Source organism: Talpa occidentalis, unplaced genomic scaffold, assembly GCF_014898055.3.
Source record: "Talpa occidentalis isolate TD23 unplaced genomic scaffold, MPIMG_talOcc4v2.1 talOcc4.6, whole genome shotgun sequence".
In the NCBI taxonomy this organism is placed as follows: Eukaryota; Metazoa; Chordata; class Mammalia; order Eulipotyphla; family Talpidae; genus Talpa; species Talpa occidentalis.
In genome coordinates, this window is record NW_023604972.1 from 118,543,400 (window position 1) to 118,562,620 (window position 19,221).

At 36.7% G+C, this 19,221-nt stretch overlaps 1 protein-coding gene across 1 annotated transcript in view; it reads left to right on the forward strand.

Annotated features, from left to right (window-relative positions):
• Positions 1-16,948, forward strand: part of PLCXD3 (phosphatidylinositol specific phospholipase C X domain containing 3) — a 136,524-nt gene extending 119,576 nt beyond the window's left edge. The window contains exon 3 of the mRNA XM_037529503.2: positions 10,426-16,948. Coding sequence (XP_037385400.1) covers positions 10,426-10,579 — 154 coding nt within the window. The 3' untranslated portion in view covers positions 10,580-16,948. The remainder of the gene's footprint in view (positions 1-10,425) is intronic.
• The last annotated feature ends 2,273 nt before the right edge of the window (positions 16,949-19,221 follow it).

Sequence of the window (19,221 nt, forward strand, 5' to 3'; positions counted from 1 at the left end):
GGTAGTGTTAATTCTTCTAGAAGAAGAACTGCTTCCCTTCCACTCACACTGCCTAATACCTCCTGTTTCCTTCATAAGAAGCTATCAAAGAATTTTAGGAGAAGATGATGATGGAATGACTGGGAAACATTTGTAGAGAAATAGTCAAAATAATATTTGGCCAAATAAGAACATAATAGTAACCAGAATGACTGTAGAGATATTCTGTTACACCCTATACCCAGATTAGAAAATTGCTTTATTTTCCAGAGGTACCTATTTTGAAGGAAGTATAGGCAAAGTGGAGAATGACAAGAGCAGTAATGAGATTCTAAACTCAGTCATAGTCTATTTAAAATGGAGAAAGGTAGGCATGGCTGATGGGGTAGGAGAGTTCCAAATACTTTCAAATAATTCCAAGGAATATCAGGTTGAAGAGGCATAAACTTGCTCGGTTGAGCCTGCTGGACAATTTGGACTGGAAAAGTTTCCCATAAGAATAATAATGACCAATCCTTTCTTCAGATGCAGGTTTAGATGTTCTGAGTCTCTGAAATGTTAAACAGAGCCTAGTGATTTCTGGAGCAAGTCCTAACAGATGACAGAGGCAAGACTGACATCACAGTTTCTATGTGATCTAGCTTCGGTGGCCTTTTTGCTTTCTCAGGGGAAAATAGAAGTACCTGCATGAGTGTGCACAGCACATGGCATAAGCATAAATGGAGTTTTTCTCAGATGATGCCTTCCTGCATCCCAACCATCCTCAAACCAGCATAAAACCTATTTTGTTTGCTTTTTGAGACTGGAAATATGGCTTCAATTTCTCTATCTCATTAAGCTTGCCAAAGGCCACTTTTTATTCCTACTGAGAGTGAAGACAAGATCTACTAATTGCAGAATTTCCTGCCATCTACATCAGAGACTTGAAGGTTGTGTTTCCTGAGAAGCAGACTCTGAGATGCTGAGATTTGTGTACAGACATTTTATTCCAGAGTTTCCTTGGGATCAACATCTGTGGGGAATGAAGAAATCAGGATTGGGTACAGGGAGAAGTTGGGCTGTGATGCAGCTATAACAAAACCCTCAGCCAAGTCTACAGAAAGTTCTGGAGCTGAGATGTACTTTTAGAATTGTCCCACCTAAAGGCAAATAACTTTATACACTTCTCCTCAAAGATTAGTCATTAAATGCAGGTTGTGCCCAGAGAGAATGTATGACCTTGAGTGAAATGGCTCCCTTTGACTGAGAGCAATTCCTGGAGAGTACCCCAGCTGAGAGCTAACAGTCAGCAGCACTCAGAGGATGAGTAACCTCTGTCTGTAAGCCGGGTCTGAGTGGCCCAGCACAGCAGTCAGTACATCTATACAGAGTTACTTGTCTTAAAGTAACCTAAAACTTGGAAAATATGGAGGGAACTAACATTTATTTACTGTTTACTATGTTCTAGACACTCTACTTACTAGCACTAAAAATGGAGTAGCAGCTAACACTTATTGAATTGTTTCTCACAGGCACTGTGTTAAATTTTTATGTTATTCCACTAAATGTTCACATGCACTCACTCTTTATTCTCTTTCATGAGTGAGGAAATGGAAGCTAGAATATTTAAGTGACTTGCTTAAAGTTACACAAGTATAAACAAGACTGCCAGGATTTGAATTCACACATTCTGCTCCAAAGTCCTCACTACTAACCTCTGTGTTATACCACCTATGGTTATTGTATTGCTTTTTCATCTTCCCAAAACACCATGAAGTATGGACAATTATCCCCATTTTACAATGAAGAAAATGAGTATAGGGAGATTATGTGACCTTCCCAAGGTCACACATTTATTAATAACTCAAACAGGGCTTGCTCTGTCTCATTGTAAAGTTCTTGCTCTTTCTACTGCTCCTCTATCGATTTTAGACAGTCCATTAAAACTCAATAAATACTCACTTGGCTTATGAGTTCTTGGAGAATAGTTTTTATTTAGCCTCATGAATTTGTCCATGGAATATTTCCACTAGAATTGGAGTGTGTGCCAATCAACTAGTTCGTGATGCCAAGAGAGGCTTCATGGACATCTCCATTTTCCAGTGTCTCCATACAAAGCTATTCAGAGTAATTAATCATTTTCCATTTATAGAAGTTCATGTAATTCTAGAATTAGTCCTGTAATGAAGGCAAGGACCATGTCTGATTCATCCCTGAATCCTCCCCAACAACTACCACATGATAGGTGCCCCATAAACATTTGTTGAGAATGTGAGGAAATTACTCACTGTGATGGAGGCCAGCAGTTTCCAGGACTTCACCACCAAGAATCTCTTACATGATATTCCCTCAAAGAGCCTGACTTCTCTCAATAAATGTATATTTGATAAATCACAGCTTATTTCCCCATTGTTAGAATTAAACACATACAGAAATCCACTAGAACTTCCAATAAACAAAAAGTGGTCAATACTGAAACTGAATCAATACAATCACCCTATCAACAGTCAAGTGTTATTTCAGTTAACTCGTGTGACTGACTTCTGTCATGGCTTTCAACATTACTACCTCTGATATTCCAATGTCCAGGACCCCCAAATTGGGAGCCAGTGAGAGCCAAGGGATAAACCTAGGTAGTCCTTGAGATGTTTGTTCCCAACAAAAACTAATGTAAAAACTTCTTTCAGCACAAGTTCAGAAGCAGCTTTCTCTGAAAATCGAAATCTTTCTAGAGAGGAGAAAAGAAGGGCAGATGCTAGCAGATAGAAACTGTATGCTTTGAATAAAGTAAATTGCTTCTGAGCTTTGAGTGCCCAAATTCCCTGAACATTTGTGCTGAGTAATGGGCTATTTGGTACCAGGGAAGAGGCTGTGAGGTGAGAACACTTGATTGCACATAGAAGTGCTCATTATATGGAGAGTCCACCCTTGAAAGAAAATCCATTGTCTACCTCTTGGCAATCTGAATTTTATTAATATACTGAAGGGTCTCTTTGTTTAGAATTTGCAAAGATTCTTTTCTTCCTTGGTTTCCTTAGAAAATTAGTAGACAGGAGATCAGCCCTTGCACAGCAGGAGGTCCCCTTTGGAAGGCTGACCGCATTCACATTCTATTTCCTGACAGCATTTATGGCTTATTCTGGAACATTGGCTAGGAGCGAATATGATGAGCCTGAGGACATGGTACATTTTATGAACTCTAAAAGCCATTTCTTCTTGTGGTTTGCATCATCTTACTTCAATTGGAAATGGATTTTTAATGGTTTTCTACCATGCCACAATAAGGACTAATGTTGCCATCATCAAAAGAAACAGATGACATGTTTCACTTTGATTTGACTGCATTATATTTTGTTAAACAAACAGGAAGATCAACTAAACTCACAACCTTCCCAGCATAGGAAGGAGGTGAGAGAGCTTGGAATTTGTCCCTTTCTTTGAAAAGTTATTGTAGCTAGGATATGAGGATGAGGACAAGGGTTGGTCAGTCCCTGTGTTGCCTTGTGTTCTTATCCAAGGACTCCAAGAAAATGTCTGCCCTTGCAGCTGGGACTGAGTAGTTAGGAGCATTATGATCCTTACACATGAATAGTCCCCTCACAGAGAGCATCAATGTGTGTGTGAGCGTGTCTGCCTTCAAGTGTTGTATTATTTCTAATTTTACAACTGGAGAAAATTTGGACTCAGAGGGTTTGCATAATGTATGTGAGATTATAAATAAAACATTATTGCAGTTGAGGATCTGGACTGAAATTTATCTAACTCAAATCCAGCTCATATGATAGTGTTTTTGCTTGTTTGTGCTTTGTATTTTAATAATTCTCTCTCTTCTACTATACTGTATTGATCAGGAGAGCAAGAGTTGTGTCAAATTTTATCAGCATACAGAAAAATATTTAGCACATAAGAGGTGCTTTGTAAATATTTTTTGAACAGAAATCGTTATCAATGGAGTTTGAGCTTGATTTAACCAGATGGAGAACTACAGATCAGCTCTATGTTTGGTCATATTTAATTATTTTCTCTTTTACCCTTCAATAGTTGCAGTAACTTAGTTCTAGTATATCTAGTGTTGGGTATTGGAAGACTTAGGATCTCTTATTCAGGAAAGTGGTAGGGGTCATGGCTAGCACTGGGAATGCAACAGTGAGAGAATGGACGATTCTTGTATAAAACTGTATAAAAATAATTATGTATAAAAATAATTGTAATTTTAAAATGTATAAAAATATTTGTACAGATGTATAAAAATAATTGTAATTTTAACTAGTATTTTTGAAGAAGTAACATTTAAACTATCATCTGAAAGATGAATGAGTTGACCAAGTGAAGGGGCAGGGAAGACAAGGCATTCTTTGTGAAAACAAATTAAAAAAAGCAACAACAACAAAACAGCGTTGACAAATTTCCCTGACAGAATCAAGCTGGTCAAGATGAGCAAGACTGTGAATGAGGCTACCATTCAGAGGTGGGTGGTGACTGGAGATGAAACAGGAAAAGCACTAGTAGCCTTTGCTCAGAGCCCTATAGGCCATTTAAGGATTTTTATCTTTATCCTGCAAGCACTGGGAGATGATTGAAGCATTCTGAGTAAGAGATGGACAGGAATTACCAAGTCAAGGTCAGCACACTGAGGGCTACTGAACTCAGCACTTCTGGATCTTGAATCTTTTCCTTTAAAGGTTTCAAAACCAGTTCTCAAAGCCAGCACATCAGAAGATTCAACATCTCTGCCCTCTGCTTGCTTTTTTGGAGGAGAGAGATTTTCCAATTCCTGCAGACCTGCCTGTTTTATTCTAAGAAACCTGTGATCCATCTAAAGAGGCCTTTTCTCAGGAGAGCCCCTTATGCCAGAGAAGGACTTTGAGGCTTCACTTTCCAAGTTCAGATTTTGGACTTGCCCTTTTACCAACAACTTAGACTCTATGATGGAAAAGGCATACTGGATGTTTGCCACAGCTGAGTGCCCAGGAAACAATGTCCCTCCATGGATTGTTTCCCCATATCTTCACCTTTCTTGCCTTGAGAGCACGAGAACATCTTCACCTCCCTTCTCTCTTTTATTGGAATTGCGGAAGTTGGAAAGAAATTCCACAGGTCCTTATTATATGACAATGGCATCACAGCTGGTATTGCTATCAGAATTCCTTGCTGTCTTCTTTCATTGAGGCTCCACAACATCCAGAGCAGGGAATCCTATAGCCCATCACTCAGTGGATATTCAATCAAATGCCATTGACAGAGAGCCAGGCACTTATGTAAACACATTACATGTACTAACATGATCTCGTATTACACCCATTTTATAGATGGTAAATCTAAGGCTTAGAAATAACAATCAATAACTTGCTTATAATAATTACTGGTGCTGAGACTTGAGTAGAAACAGTCTGAAATCAGATTCAACACCAGTACTATGACTTTACTTTTTATTTATCTTGAAACGATTTTTGTAGACAGTGAGGTCTTGCAAATAAATAGTCTAAATCCACATCATAACTTTAGCACTAATGAAAAAGAGAGGTTAAGAAAGCAGGGGTATATTTATAATACAACATTGTAGTATTTGTATAATCTTATCTTTCCTTACCAAAGGAGACCATTACCTAATAGATACTAAAATATTAATACATAAATTCAAAGGGAATTTAGTAATCTCTTTGGATTGCATGCCTTTGCCTAGAAATAATTTTCTTCATAATATTAGTGAATGCTACTCAAAATACACTAGCAATTTTTTTGCTACAAATGTGGAACTAACATAGATGAAAGAAAGTTTTTTAGGATCTCACAGCAATCCAAGAACTTTTAAAAATTGTATTACTATTTTTATTGAGGTAATGCTCATTTACAACACTGAATATAATTAGAGGTATGGGGTCATACCCCCTCAGATCTATGTTACCACAAATATCTACTACCAGTGCACCCATAATATAACCCTCTACCATAGTCCATTGGGTTCCCTCCTCACTTTGTTTTCCTTCCTCTCATTCCCCCTTGGGTAGCATTAATTCTATAGTCAGATTTGTAGGGTTGATTATTGATTTGGCTATTTGACTTTTTGTTTAGTTTTTCTATATTTCATATGTAAGTGACACCATCCAGTATATGTCTTTTTCTTTCTGATTTATTTCACTTAGCACAATGAATGCCCTGCAGTTCCATCCGTGTTGTTGCAGTTGGTAAGATAGCATCCATTTTTATAGCTAAGTAGTATTCCATTTATATACTACATCTGAATGCACTCATTTGTCTTTGGGCACTTAGGTTGTTTACATAACTTGGCTATAGTAAATAGTGTTGTCTATAAAGAGTGCCTATGTTCTTTCAAATTAGTGGGGTTTTTTTTTCATTCTTTGTGTAGATGCATAGGAGTAGAATTGCTTAATCATATGTTAGCTCTTTTTAATATCTGTAAGTCTCCCTACTATTTCCCATAGGGGCTGGCTAGACAGCCTATGTACCTAACTACAGTGTGAAGAGTTCCTTTTCTTCTCAGAATTTCAAAGAAGACATTGAGATCTTTATTTATATGTGAAAAGAATACAAGTTTCAGTGTCATTACATGGTAAACTTTGTATAGGATTAATATTAGATTCATCTTTACATCGGACAATCAAAGAACTCTTCTTTAATTGAATAAAATCAATGACAAATCTTTAAATATATTTATGGAATGAAACTCAGTCCACGGTCTGTTTACAGACTCTCAAAGAAGACCCTCAACAATCTGGCTAACACCTCTTGTTCCTCCCCTACTCCTGTCACTCACCCAATTGTCCCTATGCTTCCATGACCTCTACTCTCTGGTCACCTCTCCTTCCTAATTACATAATACCTTTTATGCCCCATATGCTTTTTTATTAAGCCACCTTAATGAGTTATGGTTGACATATGAAAAGCTCTATGTATTCAACATATACACCTGATGAGTTGGGTGATAAGTATATACCCATGGAATTATCAGCACCATCAAGATTATACACATTATTCATCACTTCCCAAAGTTTTCTCCCACCCCCTTCATTATTATTATTAGTGTTGTTGTTATCATTATTGTCATCATTGTAAGTGTCAAGAATAGTTAACATGGGATCTACCCACTTAAATTCTAGTCTAGAATTATAGTATTGTTAGGGAGCCATTATGCTAAGTAAAATAAATCAGAAACAGGAAGATAAATATTGTGTGATCTTACTTTTATGTGAAATTGAAAACAGTCAAACTCATAATAGTAGAGTGAATAATGGTGATTGCCAGGGTCCAAAAAGAAGAGGAAGAAATGGGAGGTGGTGGTTAAAGTGTACAAAGTTTCAGTTATACAAGATAAAAAAGTTCTGGAGCTTTCCTCTAGAGCCCACATGCTTTTGTATATTCTGCTCCCTTTTCTTGAAATTCCTTTCTTCTTCTTATCTAAAGAACATCTAGTCATGACCAAGCTCAAATATCACCTGTTTTGTGATATGTTCCTCCCTAATTCCTCCCAAGTGAAATAAATTGTTTCATCTACTATACCTCCATAGTATCCTATGCCCACTCGTTTGTACAGTATTGAATTAGGTAGACTGGTTCATTTCCATTTTGCTAGTTAGGTTTTGAGGCTTCTGCAACCAAGATTTCTAGCTCAACATTTGAGTTTAACAATGTGTTGCTTTCCCTTTGGGTTCCAAGGACTTTAGTAGATGGAAGGAACATATTGATGATGCTTATATGATTTTGTTTTTTGAAAAGTGTGATGGAAATGAATAATCTCAATCCTGTATACAATGTACAATCACAGAACTATGTTAAAGGATTATAAAGCATAAAAAGGGATTCTTTAATCCAGATTTAGATGGGAGTGATTAAGATAATGCATGGAGAAAATCATAAAGGGTTAGCAGAAACTAGTCAGACCAAGAAAGCTATGGAAAGGGGATGGTATGACATATGAAGCAAAGTTCTAAGCAAAGGTGAAACCACAGGTGTGTTAAGGTAGAAATACAATTATTTCAGCATTACTGGAGAACAAATTAGGAGTAGAATAGCAAGTAAAAGTGAGGAGGGATGCGTGTGGTAAGTGATATGAGAGGGATATGGAGGAACTCAGACATACTGGTAAGAGCTTGGTAGACTGTGTAGATGAGAGAAGACTGTTTTTCATTGCACTCTAATTTTCAGTCTAACACTTAAGTGTAATTGGAACTTGCCAATTAACTATAAATCATGTATTCAAAATGTCAATATTGCCCTCAGGGAACAAAAGTTGGCTGTTAAGGTGAGGCTGCAAATAAAAATTTACTCTTCTCATATATATGTATGTGTGTGTATATACATATATGTATATACTTATCAAGCACAAATAGATAAAGATTATATAAACAGATATTCAGTCTATCAGTGGTATTAAAATTTCATGGAGATGGAGGATGAACAGGAAAAAAATATTTTAAAAGGCTCCGTAGGGAGAAACTAATGAAAAAAAGTTAAGAAATACTACTTTAAATTATTGTTGTAACTTCAGTTGCTTCTGCTATTTTAATGCACTCTGTTGAGCCTTTTTATTTAACACAACTCTACTTAAGACTGGCTGTTTGAAATTCAGCTTGGCATTAATTCTGGTTTTATCTTTGGTATCATATTGACTTTAGGAAAGAATATCTGAACAGAAAATAGAAATATTTCCATGACTCAGAAATGGTATTTTAAATATAAATTTCATATTTCAACTGTGGACTACAAGCTGTTCCAAAAGGATGTTTCATCAATCCTCAAAGCAATGTCTTTTGTAGAGAAACAGAGTAGAGCGCTTATGTTCTTTGAACATCTCTCCATGGGGATAACAATTAGTTGTTTTAAGTTCTGGCCCAGGAATTTTAATCTTAGTGTACTAGATGGCATCTGAGGAGCTATTTCTGTGATGATCGTGGTTCTAAGATGAGAAATTGGTTGTTCAGGCACCTCCCATGACTTACTACTCCAGGGGGTTGATGAGCCAGTAACTCAGGCTAACACAAAATTGGCACTGACTCCATCACTCTTATCCACTATACCTCTTACCTAATTTAAAGGTGATCATCTCTGCCTAACAGCCATTCTTTGCAGGAAATGTACTGGTTCTGATACGGTTTCCAGAGTATCTACCTTTTCTAAAATATCAAGCTCATGCTACATTCACAGCAGAGATATATCATCTGTTCTGTTAAGTCCAGAAGTAATGCAATTTAAACATGAGTGGCTGCACACACATATTTCCCCAGCATCTGCCTTTCTAATGAACTTGAATACACTGGTGTCTTGTTCCAGTGATCCAGATTTTTTTTTTTATTTTAAGTTAGAATTTTCTTCTGCAAGGACCAAATTTCTCCACCTGCAAGTCTACTTTTTACAGGCATTCGAACTTTATTGATTCATATTATGCTCTTTAAGAAGACAAACCTTTTTAAAAAAGACATACCTTTTAAAAAAAGGTATATGTTAAAAATTCTGAATTGGAATTTTTAAGATATTGCCCACAGGACTAACATAGTCCAAGGTAGCTAACCTTATTTTATCTGGGTGGGTTGAGTTTGTTTAGATAAGCTATATTTTCTGAGATCTTGAAACATGCACATGTATTATCTTCTATGCTTTAATGCATGAACTGAAAGGAGCATGGCTTCTTTGTTGCCTTGATTTTCATGGCACTATGTGCTTTTCTCTACTTACATGATACTTTTCTTTACATTTTACTGAATCAACTTCTCAACCCATCTCTAAAATGCTGCTGATCCTATTTTTTTTTTTCACTTTCCCCTAGTCACCTTATTTGCTTCATTTTTATAGCTTGCATTCCCTACTACTAAATGACACAGTTCACTTATGGTGATAATTTATCATCTATCTCTGCTTATAAGAATGTAAGCCTCATACAGGTAGATGTTTTGATCTGGTTTGTTCCAACATTGGTAACTGCAACATAATAGACTTTTGGTAAATATTTCTAAAGGAATGAGCCCTGATCATAAACTTTTCTTCCTTGTGCACCTGCCCACCACCAGATCACAAACTCTGAATGCAAAGCATTTGGCTGTTATGTCTATTTACAGTATCTGGCGCTATTGAAAAATGTCTAGAAGGTAGTGGGTTGATAGTAAGTGTTTGCTAGGTGCATGTATTTATCTCTGACCTTACCTCTCCATAGCCACACCATACCAAATCAGAATATGGGTCTTCTTAGTAGACAAACTTCGCTATAAACTCTCACAGCACTGAGATTTTTCAAAGATAGAGTCTAGTGTAGACCAATATAGTGAACATTTTCCTGCAGAATCTCTTCAAAGGTTAAGAAGTTAGCATTGTCCATTTGACATTTTTTTTCTCCATTTTGGGCCTATAATTGGGGCATTTATTTATTAAGTAAGAAAACTAAAGAGAAGCTGGGAACTGTAAGCTTGAAAAATAACGTCTAGCCTTCTGTGACATCTCTATTTCTTTTTTTCTCAGAGCGCTGCCAGCCATGATGCAGTGGGTCCGCACGCAGAAACCAGGAGAGAGCGGCATCAATATTGTCACTGCTGATTTTGTAGAACTTGGTGATTTCATCAGCACTGTCATAAAGCTCAACTATGTCTTTGATGAAGGAGAAGCCAACACTTGATAGTGCCATTTGGAGTGTCCACGCATAAGACAGAGAAGACTCATCGTGTTAGGCATTTTATCTATAACCACTCTGATCTTCCTATTCCACTGAGTTTCTGAAGGGATTAGGGCTGGTAGTGGGTGGGAAAAGGGGGAAGCCATTTCTTCAGTGATTATAATCATATTCTGCATTACTATAAATATTTCATTTCTCATTTGATGAGCAAAATTTAGTGTTAGGGATAAAAAGACCAGTGAATTTTGCTTTTCAAAATTAGTCTTTGTATCGTAATACTTATGAGTGTTTACTTGATTGCGTTTCTGGTTTCAGCCTAAGGCACCTACACTGTCTGTATTCTCTCGCTGAATCTTTCTGCTCCCTCTAGTGCACTCTTTTTAGTCAGCTGCTGTGTGAGACTCCAAGCAATTGAATGCCCAACATAACATGTATTACATTGTTGTACTGAATTTGTTTTGTGGGACTTGGTAAATATTCTGTAGTCATCTGCAATTGGACAATCATCACTAACTTTTGATCATGGAAAATATGCATCCAATCAGTTTCCCTGCATCAGTAATATTGGAGACCATAATCAGTGATTTTTTGTGTGTGAAATAATAGTGTTTCACAGTATTTCTATTTCAGGCAGCTATATGTATAGAGTTAAAAAAATTTTGGAAAAACTATTTGTGCCAACTCCATAGTGAAAAATAGGGGGAGGGGACATGAATGCCATTTTAATTAAGGGATAACTTAAATAGAATTGCCCTGCAAATGTCCAATAAATAACAGTTGTGACAAGTGTGTTAAAATCAGAAAACTCTGAAAAGAACTTTTACAATTCAATTCTCTCTGAATGATTTTCTTGATTTGCTTTTTTTTTTTTAAGAAGAAAAAAAAGAAATGAATTAGTGTATATGTTTTTCTAACCAATCGGAATCCAAATATGCCATCTTAGGTCCAAGAATTTGAGGAAGATATTTCAAGAAACTTTGATTTGAGTTTTCTATGTGAAGTTGAAGAAGGGTGGTAGAAAGCATTACAGCAATGTTTTTGAAACTGTGCCCATGAAATCTCAAAGATCCACAAACTGTCTCTAGGAGATTGCTAAATAGCTATGACCTGCGCAGACTTATGAAAATCGACACTGCCTCACCACTTTAGAGCTCCCTTCTCCCCAGGGTCCAGAATGAGACAGCTGCAAACGTATCACAGAGAGTGTCTGCAGGCCAACATTTGATAGTCCAATTCTATGGGGAAGAAAAATGATAATGCAGCTTTGAGCATTGCTTCCTTCTTGGCATCTTTGTGAAATGTGACAACTCTAAAATAATCTTGGAAGAGCACAATAACCTTTACCTGTGTTTCTCATAGCCATTGTGAGGCATTTCACAAATATGCTGAAATTATTACAATCATGAATTATTCGTCTTCATGTTTAGAGATAATCATGTCTCAGTAGTTTCCTGGGAAAATATGGTCCATACAAAGTGGGGCCACAGCGAAACAGAAGCATGCCCTCTGCTTTTAATTCCTTTAAATGTAGGATATTTGGTTTAATCTCTTAGACCTAGAAAAGGGGGAGTTGATTTCAAGAATATGTAGGTGAAGGCTGTAGATAATAAAGAGTTGATTAAAAGATTATAAATACTCATTATCAGAAAATAGTATTTATTAACAACTGCACAAGGGAATAGAAATTGTTTATACTGAAGAGAATGTTTATGAGAAGTGTGTTGGTGTGTGTGTAGAACAACAAGTAGCATGCATTTTACACATGGAAGATATGTTCTTTCCAGTTGTGTGTCTATGTCTTGCCTAACGCAATATATACCCACTTCTGTGCAGGCAGACAAATACACATAACAAAAATACAGACATGGACAAAATCACAACTCTTCTTTTTGCAAGAAAACAATGATAATATTAAATAATTTAATCTTCAGACTAACTCTTAAAACTGCATAAAATGAGTGATAAGACCTCTGAAAGTAGAGTATCTGATCATATGCAAATATTTTTGTAAAAATAGTCTAGCTTGGGACTTAATTATTTACATATATATAGTTTTTGTTCCACTTTCCCTTCCCTGGCAGTTTTATTGTTTTTCTCTTTCACCTGCAATTGAATATGAATCATTTTTAAAAGACTGTAGTATCGACATTCATGTCCTGTAAACTTGCTTTTGGGGCAGATTTTCTCTCTGACTATTCATTGTTCATGCCTCAGGAGCATGTTTAGCCAAGCACACTTGCCATGATGCAAAGATTTAACTTATAAATATAGCAGAAAACAGATCTTTCAACATGTTGATGAAGAATGAATAAGATACAATGGTAACTATGTTGTATTTTTTTTAACTTAGATGCTTTCTTGTAATGTTTGCTTAGATTAGCTTTGTCATTTGGGTGCTGGAAAAAACAAACACTGAAGCATTAGCCTAATCATGCAGATTCTTACCAGAGAGAGCTTTAATTATTATTAATATTACGCACACAGAAAAGTTGTTTGACAAAAGGTATTTCAAGTCAATGATATGGTTCCCTGTATACATATGATGCCTATGTAGCAGACTCTGAGGGTAAATGGACTTGCCTTAATTTCTAAAGAGCAAACAAGTAGAGTGAGCCATGCCCCTCCAGCTAAAAGAAGAGCTCACAAGGAATGATTCTTTCAAAAGGGCAATGGGGAGAAGGTGCCTTTGGTTGACTTCTGTCCATTGGCCCTGCACTGGAGCACCCTCAGGGAGCAGGCTGGGGCTTAAATAAAGAGGTGGGGGTGAGGATGAGTGATAGGCAGTCAGAATTTACCCTCCATCTCAGCTGAGCATTGTCTTTCCAGATAGCTCACAGCACAAGGGCTACATATAAGTCCCAAGATAGTAGGAGTTACATCTTGGAACACATTTTTCTTTCTTGTTCTTTCCAACTCGATGTCACAAGTCCTGCCAGGCAAACAAACAAACAGAGATAAGATCCAGTTTTCACCCAATCTACAGCAGGAAATCTGAAGAGTAGGTGAGATGAGGAAATTATGCCCAGAGTACCATTTTTTGGCTTGCTCTCTTGTTTGTCGTTCTGAAGAACCACAGTGATGAATCCTCCTGCCATTATTATTTCTGTCTACCTGATCACTATACAGTCATGTGAACGCACAGAATGAGGAAGCATCTTTTCAAAGCCTTAGGATATTTTATATGATGACCTCAATCTTCACTTTTAGCCATATTGGGAAAATTCACTTTTCATGGAGTGCCACCTAACAGTGAATGTATTAGAGCATGAAGTGTTTGGCATTTCATGCCTGTGTATGAACACACTTGCAAACACACACACACACACACACACTTGGCATGCACATCTCTCACACATACATTGTTCACATGCTAACTGCACTCTAATTATCAATCTGATCTTATTTAACTCATAAACAGTATCTCCAGCACTAGTAGGCATAAGCATAATTCAAATAATTAAATATTTAAGAGAAAAAAATCACTGGAAACCCAATGAAAAATGAGATCCTTATAAATAAGAAATGCCTAACAGTAAGAGTCCAACCACATTGTCGATGACACTTCAAACTGGAGAAGCAAAATTGGGCTTGAAGAAAAATTACAAGCAAATACGCATCTTCATTTAAAGTTGCTTTAAGTTATTTGAGGTTCTGATATCTTTTAGCCAAGGTTACCTGTTCAGGTTCTCCCCTGTTAGGATTCCAGTCTGGAAAATTGGAAGTCTCAGGAAATGCATGTTTTCGTGAATTTTTCAGTGCTACTGCTTTAGCGATCCAATGACACAAAATCTTCTAACCTTTGGTCGCTCATTGAAATGAGAGCCCCACAGGTAGAGTGCTCGCATTTTGAATTGTTAATAGAAAATCATGCAGTGTCCCTCAGGATATGCTAAACAAGGTTTTTAAAAGTATTTTATTTTATAGCACTTTAGTCTTTTCAACTAGATTTCAGTGACACAATGGTGTAAATGCTGTATTTGCCATAACTTATTGGTGGCCCCTGTGTTACATAGTCATTTAAATAATGCTCTTAGTTGTTCATTTTCCTAATGACAATGATAAAATGTTCTGTAGAATTTGTAAAAATGTGTTGACTGTCTGTTGAAATTGTGTAACTTTGATTTCATTTGTGATACTATTTTGTAGGTATTTGTTCTAAATGTATATTTCTATGAGTCAGAAGTATGTGCCTATGTGGTGTGTGTGTGTGTAAGTATATTGTATCTTACGAAAATCAAACTTATCCTAAAAAAGGGCACATAATGACCAGTCTTAATACATTGCCATTTTTTTGTTGTTGCAACTTAAGATTCAAATTTCAAGAGAAATTAAGTTTCTGTTAAACATGATCTTTTGAAAATCAGATGAGGAATGTGCTTTACAACTATTACCATTAGCACGAGTCCTGCTTGTGGAGCATCCTGTGCTTTTCAAAGGTTTCCAATGCCAATGAATTAATGAACTTCATTTTCATACCAAAAAAAATTCCTAAATTCACATTGCTTTCCAACATCCACATGGTTGATGTGCCACTAAAGCTGTCCTCCAAACATGCAACTCATCTTGCTTGTAAGGAAAGGTTTCCCATGAAATTTTGTTGGATCTTCTCAGTTAAAATGAACTTCTCTAATGCTGGGAGAGTCACTAAAGCCCCATCAACATTAGATGGTTCCAACAAGGTACTCATCTCAAAAAACAAGCCTATAGAAACTCTTTTACCCCTTTGCCTACATTCAATTCAAATATAGAAAAGTCATGACTAAATGAAGGATCTGCATAGGATTGACATGCTCAAAGCAAAAACTTTTTAATCTTATAAGGGTTTGGGATCTGGGGATGAAATCTTAATTGATCTTATTACCTCTCTATCTTTAATTATTTATTTTCCAAATTTAGGGTTACCAGATAAAACAGGATATCCAGTGAAATATGAATTTCAGATAAATAATAAATTTTTAGTGTATCTCCCAAATATTTCATAGGGCACTGTAATACTAAAAATTTCTCATTGTTTATCTGAAATTCAAATTTCACTGATTGTGTTTTTTTTCCCCCTGTATATCATGCCTCTCGTTTGTTTAGGTGACTTACCAACAAAGGGCGAGATCCTTCCTCCTTTCATGAGTAAAATATTGGTCCATGACAAATCTACAAGTACTTTATGAAGGACCAATTCAAATATAGATGGAATAATCAAGGAAATAACTTAATGCCACCACATTCAAATTTCTCTCCACTGCCTGTTGTGAGGTTCCAGAGTATACTGCCCCCCACACTAATCCCTTAGAAGAAAAAATGTGCTTCACAATTTCCCAGGGTTTCCATGAGCAATCCAGTTTGTGGAGCATCCTATGCTTTTCAAAAGTTTTCAATGCCAATCAATTTATGAACTTCATTAGCCTACAAGTAAATTAAATTCACATTCAAGGTGCAGAGTAACCTCTAGTAATCATTTGAGTAACATTTCCCACTAATTGGAACAAGATATGCTCATACATTAAAAATGCCCCTGGAGAGTGGTAGCACCTTCTAAGAAAATTCAATTTCTTTTCTCTTTGAGAAGTAACAAAATAAGATTCTATTCCCCTTATTCACAGCTGACCACAAATTATTTTTGGTTACATTGGTCATCTGTGGAATTGCAGAAAAGCTGACGTAGAAAGTCACTCTTGTTTGACAGAAAAAGGAGAAAGCATTGTTAAGTCACAGGTCTGTGTGTCTCCTCTGGGAATGAGTGGGACTGGGAGAGACAGGGGTAGAATGTGGACCCTGACAATGAAGCAAGGACCTGACAGACTTGCCAAAACCAGTTATTATAACCAGCATTTTTTGGGAGAAACTGAAAGTCTAAGACAACCCAGAGTAAGAACAATGAGCTCCTGTAAGGCCAGTTTCTAGAACAGTTTGCAGAAGACAGAGCTATGGTGGAATGCCTAAAATAAAGTCTTCAAATACTGTCACCTCCAACAGTGAATCTTTGACACAGGCTGACTGTGGATGGAGTTTGGGGACATTTTTGGCACCTACATCTTCTCTTGAAATTCCTGTGTTAAGAAAATCCAAATCCCTTAATATAACATTTTCATTTCGTGGCCCCATATTCACATATTTGTGTTGATTTGCTTCATTTCCAAAGATGAAAATTTGCAGAACTGGTGACATTTCCTTCATTAAACACCAGAAATTCACCAGAGGGAGACAGATCTGTGCCTTCTCTTTTTAGGATCTGGTCATTGATATGTTAATAAATGTGATGTAAACAAAATATATGACTATGGTTCTGTTTAGTATATGTGAATTTTTTTGATAAGATTGTGTTCTTAATGTAACAAAGTTTCTTTGTATTCAGTGAAATGCCTAATAAAGTCTTGGTACAAGTTATCTTTATTATTTTTTAATTTCAAATTCATCAGAGCTTCATTATAAGACCAAAAGTGGGTTCTTAAATAGGACGTGACTCAGAACATCAGAAAATACAATTCTTTTTTAAAAATGTGAATCATCGAGTTAGGGTATCCTCTGTGAAAGAATATATTCTCCACCAAATAAGGCGATGCATGAATGCTTCCCTTACATCATAGTTTTCTCCAAAGTCTTATACTCTTAGCATTTGTTATCACCACAAAGAAGGCCAATATCAATAGAGCAATATTGTATTTATATAAACACCTTCTCAAGGTTAAAAGCTTAAGGTGAAGGAAATCTACTTTTACTGAATCTCCACTATATCATATGCATAAAACAAAATTTTAGAAATGAAACTGCCTTTGCATTTCACCATTAAACCTTATGTGCTGGGATTTGAATCAGCCTTAAAACTACATTTCAGCATTGTAATAGTATTATAAAGACAATTCATGGAAAAAAAATGTGGCCCAAGTTTATATTTGGGGTTGAACTTGGACATAAATCCTGCAAGGATCTGCTTATTAATACATACTAGGAAGTTCATGACACTAGAGGATTTCTGTCCTTAAATCTGGAATGATTTCTGTATTTAAGAAATAGTATATATTTGCAAATAATACTCCATGTAATCATATATTTGTCTTTAGCATGGCATTGTTATAACTTCATCAGAGTCATTAATCATTTTTTTTAAAGATTTATTTTTATTTATTTATACAAACACTGGGTACAGTCAGAAGTGCGGGAGGGTGAAAGAATTCACCCAGAGCCAGAGCAGGGAGCAGAGCAGGCAGAAGGACCGAAGTACACTGCTGAGGGGAGCAGCGGGCGGCAGGAGAGGTCTGCGCGCCATGTGGGACCCTCCTCCGGTGGCCGGGGAGCAGCCGGGGATCGAACCGGCGCTGCAGAGGCTGCGGGCAGCTTCGCAACCCAGCGCTCAAACCCTGCGCCACCGGGGAGGCCCTCATTAATCATTTTTGCAATTATTCAGAGAACATTTGCCAAATGCCTACAATAAAGCTGTCGTCCTGCTAAGCACTTTATACATATTCTTTGAGGAAGTAGCTGAAGTAAGTCTTTGTAGTGTTTCACTAGCAGGTGGTACTATTTCACCCTCTAAATAGATAAAGTAACAAAAATTCATTCTCAATAACTCTTTCAAAGTAATATCCCAAACTAATAAAACTGAACATAGTTATTCCTACAAGTCTGAGAGTAAAAGGACAATATTTATAATCGGGGTAATCAGAAATTGGTTGGCTAGGGCCACATGTGATGAAGAGTAGATTCCCTTCTCTCCCTGTCACTGTGGGCAGGACACCGTGGACAAGCTAGGTGGCCACATTCTCTCTCTCTCTCAAAAACGGTAAAAGCAGAGTCTCTACTCCTTTTTCCTTCCTTCCCTCCCTTCCACTACCTCAGATAAAACTGCTTGTTTCTCAACAGGCTGAGTTCATGAGTAAAACAGATCCTACAAAGGTAAAGAATATTTCCCCACACAAGCCAAAAGCAGTGATGCTTCTTATATCAAAGGGGTAAAAAATCATCTGGAATAGGAGGAAATAATTTCTGGGTAAGTGGAAATTAATACTGTGGAATTATGGAAGATTTTCACCTTGGCTCTCAATGTATGGTCATTATACACCCTTGGTCATGAGCCATAATAATGGCCTTACAGGAATTAAGGGGTAAGAAGTGAAGCTAAATGAAACTAGATACCTTTTACCATTTTCATCCTTAAGTACTGTGGATAGAAATATTCCTGGAACCATCTGGACCATTAGGCAAAGGTGAACCACTTTAAAACCACATAAATTCTCAAAAGTGAGATTGAGTGCCTTAAGGAACAGGGGGCAGGGGTAAAGAACGCTTGATGCCAATAGTTCTGGAAGCACTCCTTAGCAGAAGCTTATTCTCCCCTAACACTTTTTTTTCTTCTCACAATAAAGTGTAATTTTGTTCCTGGGGTTTTACTGAGAAATAATTAAGTAAAGACCTTTCGCCTCAACACAACTACTCAGCTATTATTAAATTGTTCTCTTTCACTTTGGAAAAAAAAATAACGTGTTTGCAAACTGTTTCCTATTTTGGCACGAGGAAATGGCAGAGAATATTAATTTAGAACCAATAATCTTTTTTTCCACTGGATTACAGCTTTGTGAATCTTTAAGTATTGAAGGTAAGGGGCACATTTTAGCTATTTCTGTATATCCAGAGCATGGCAGTTATTAAAACAT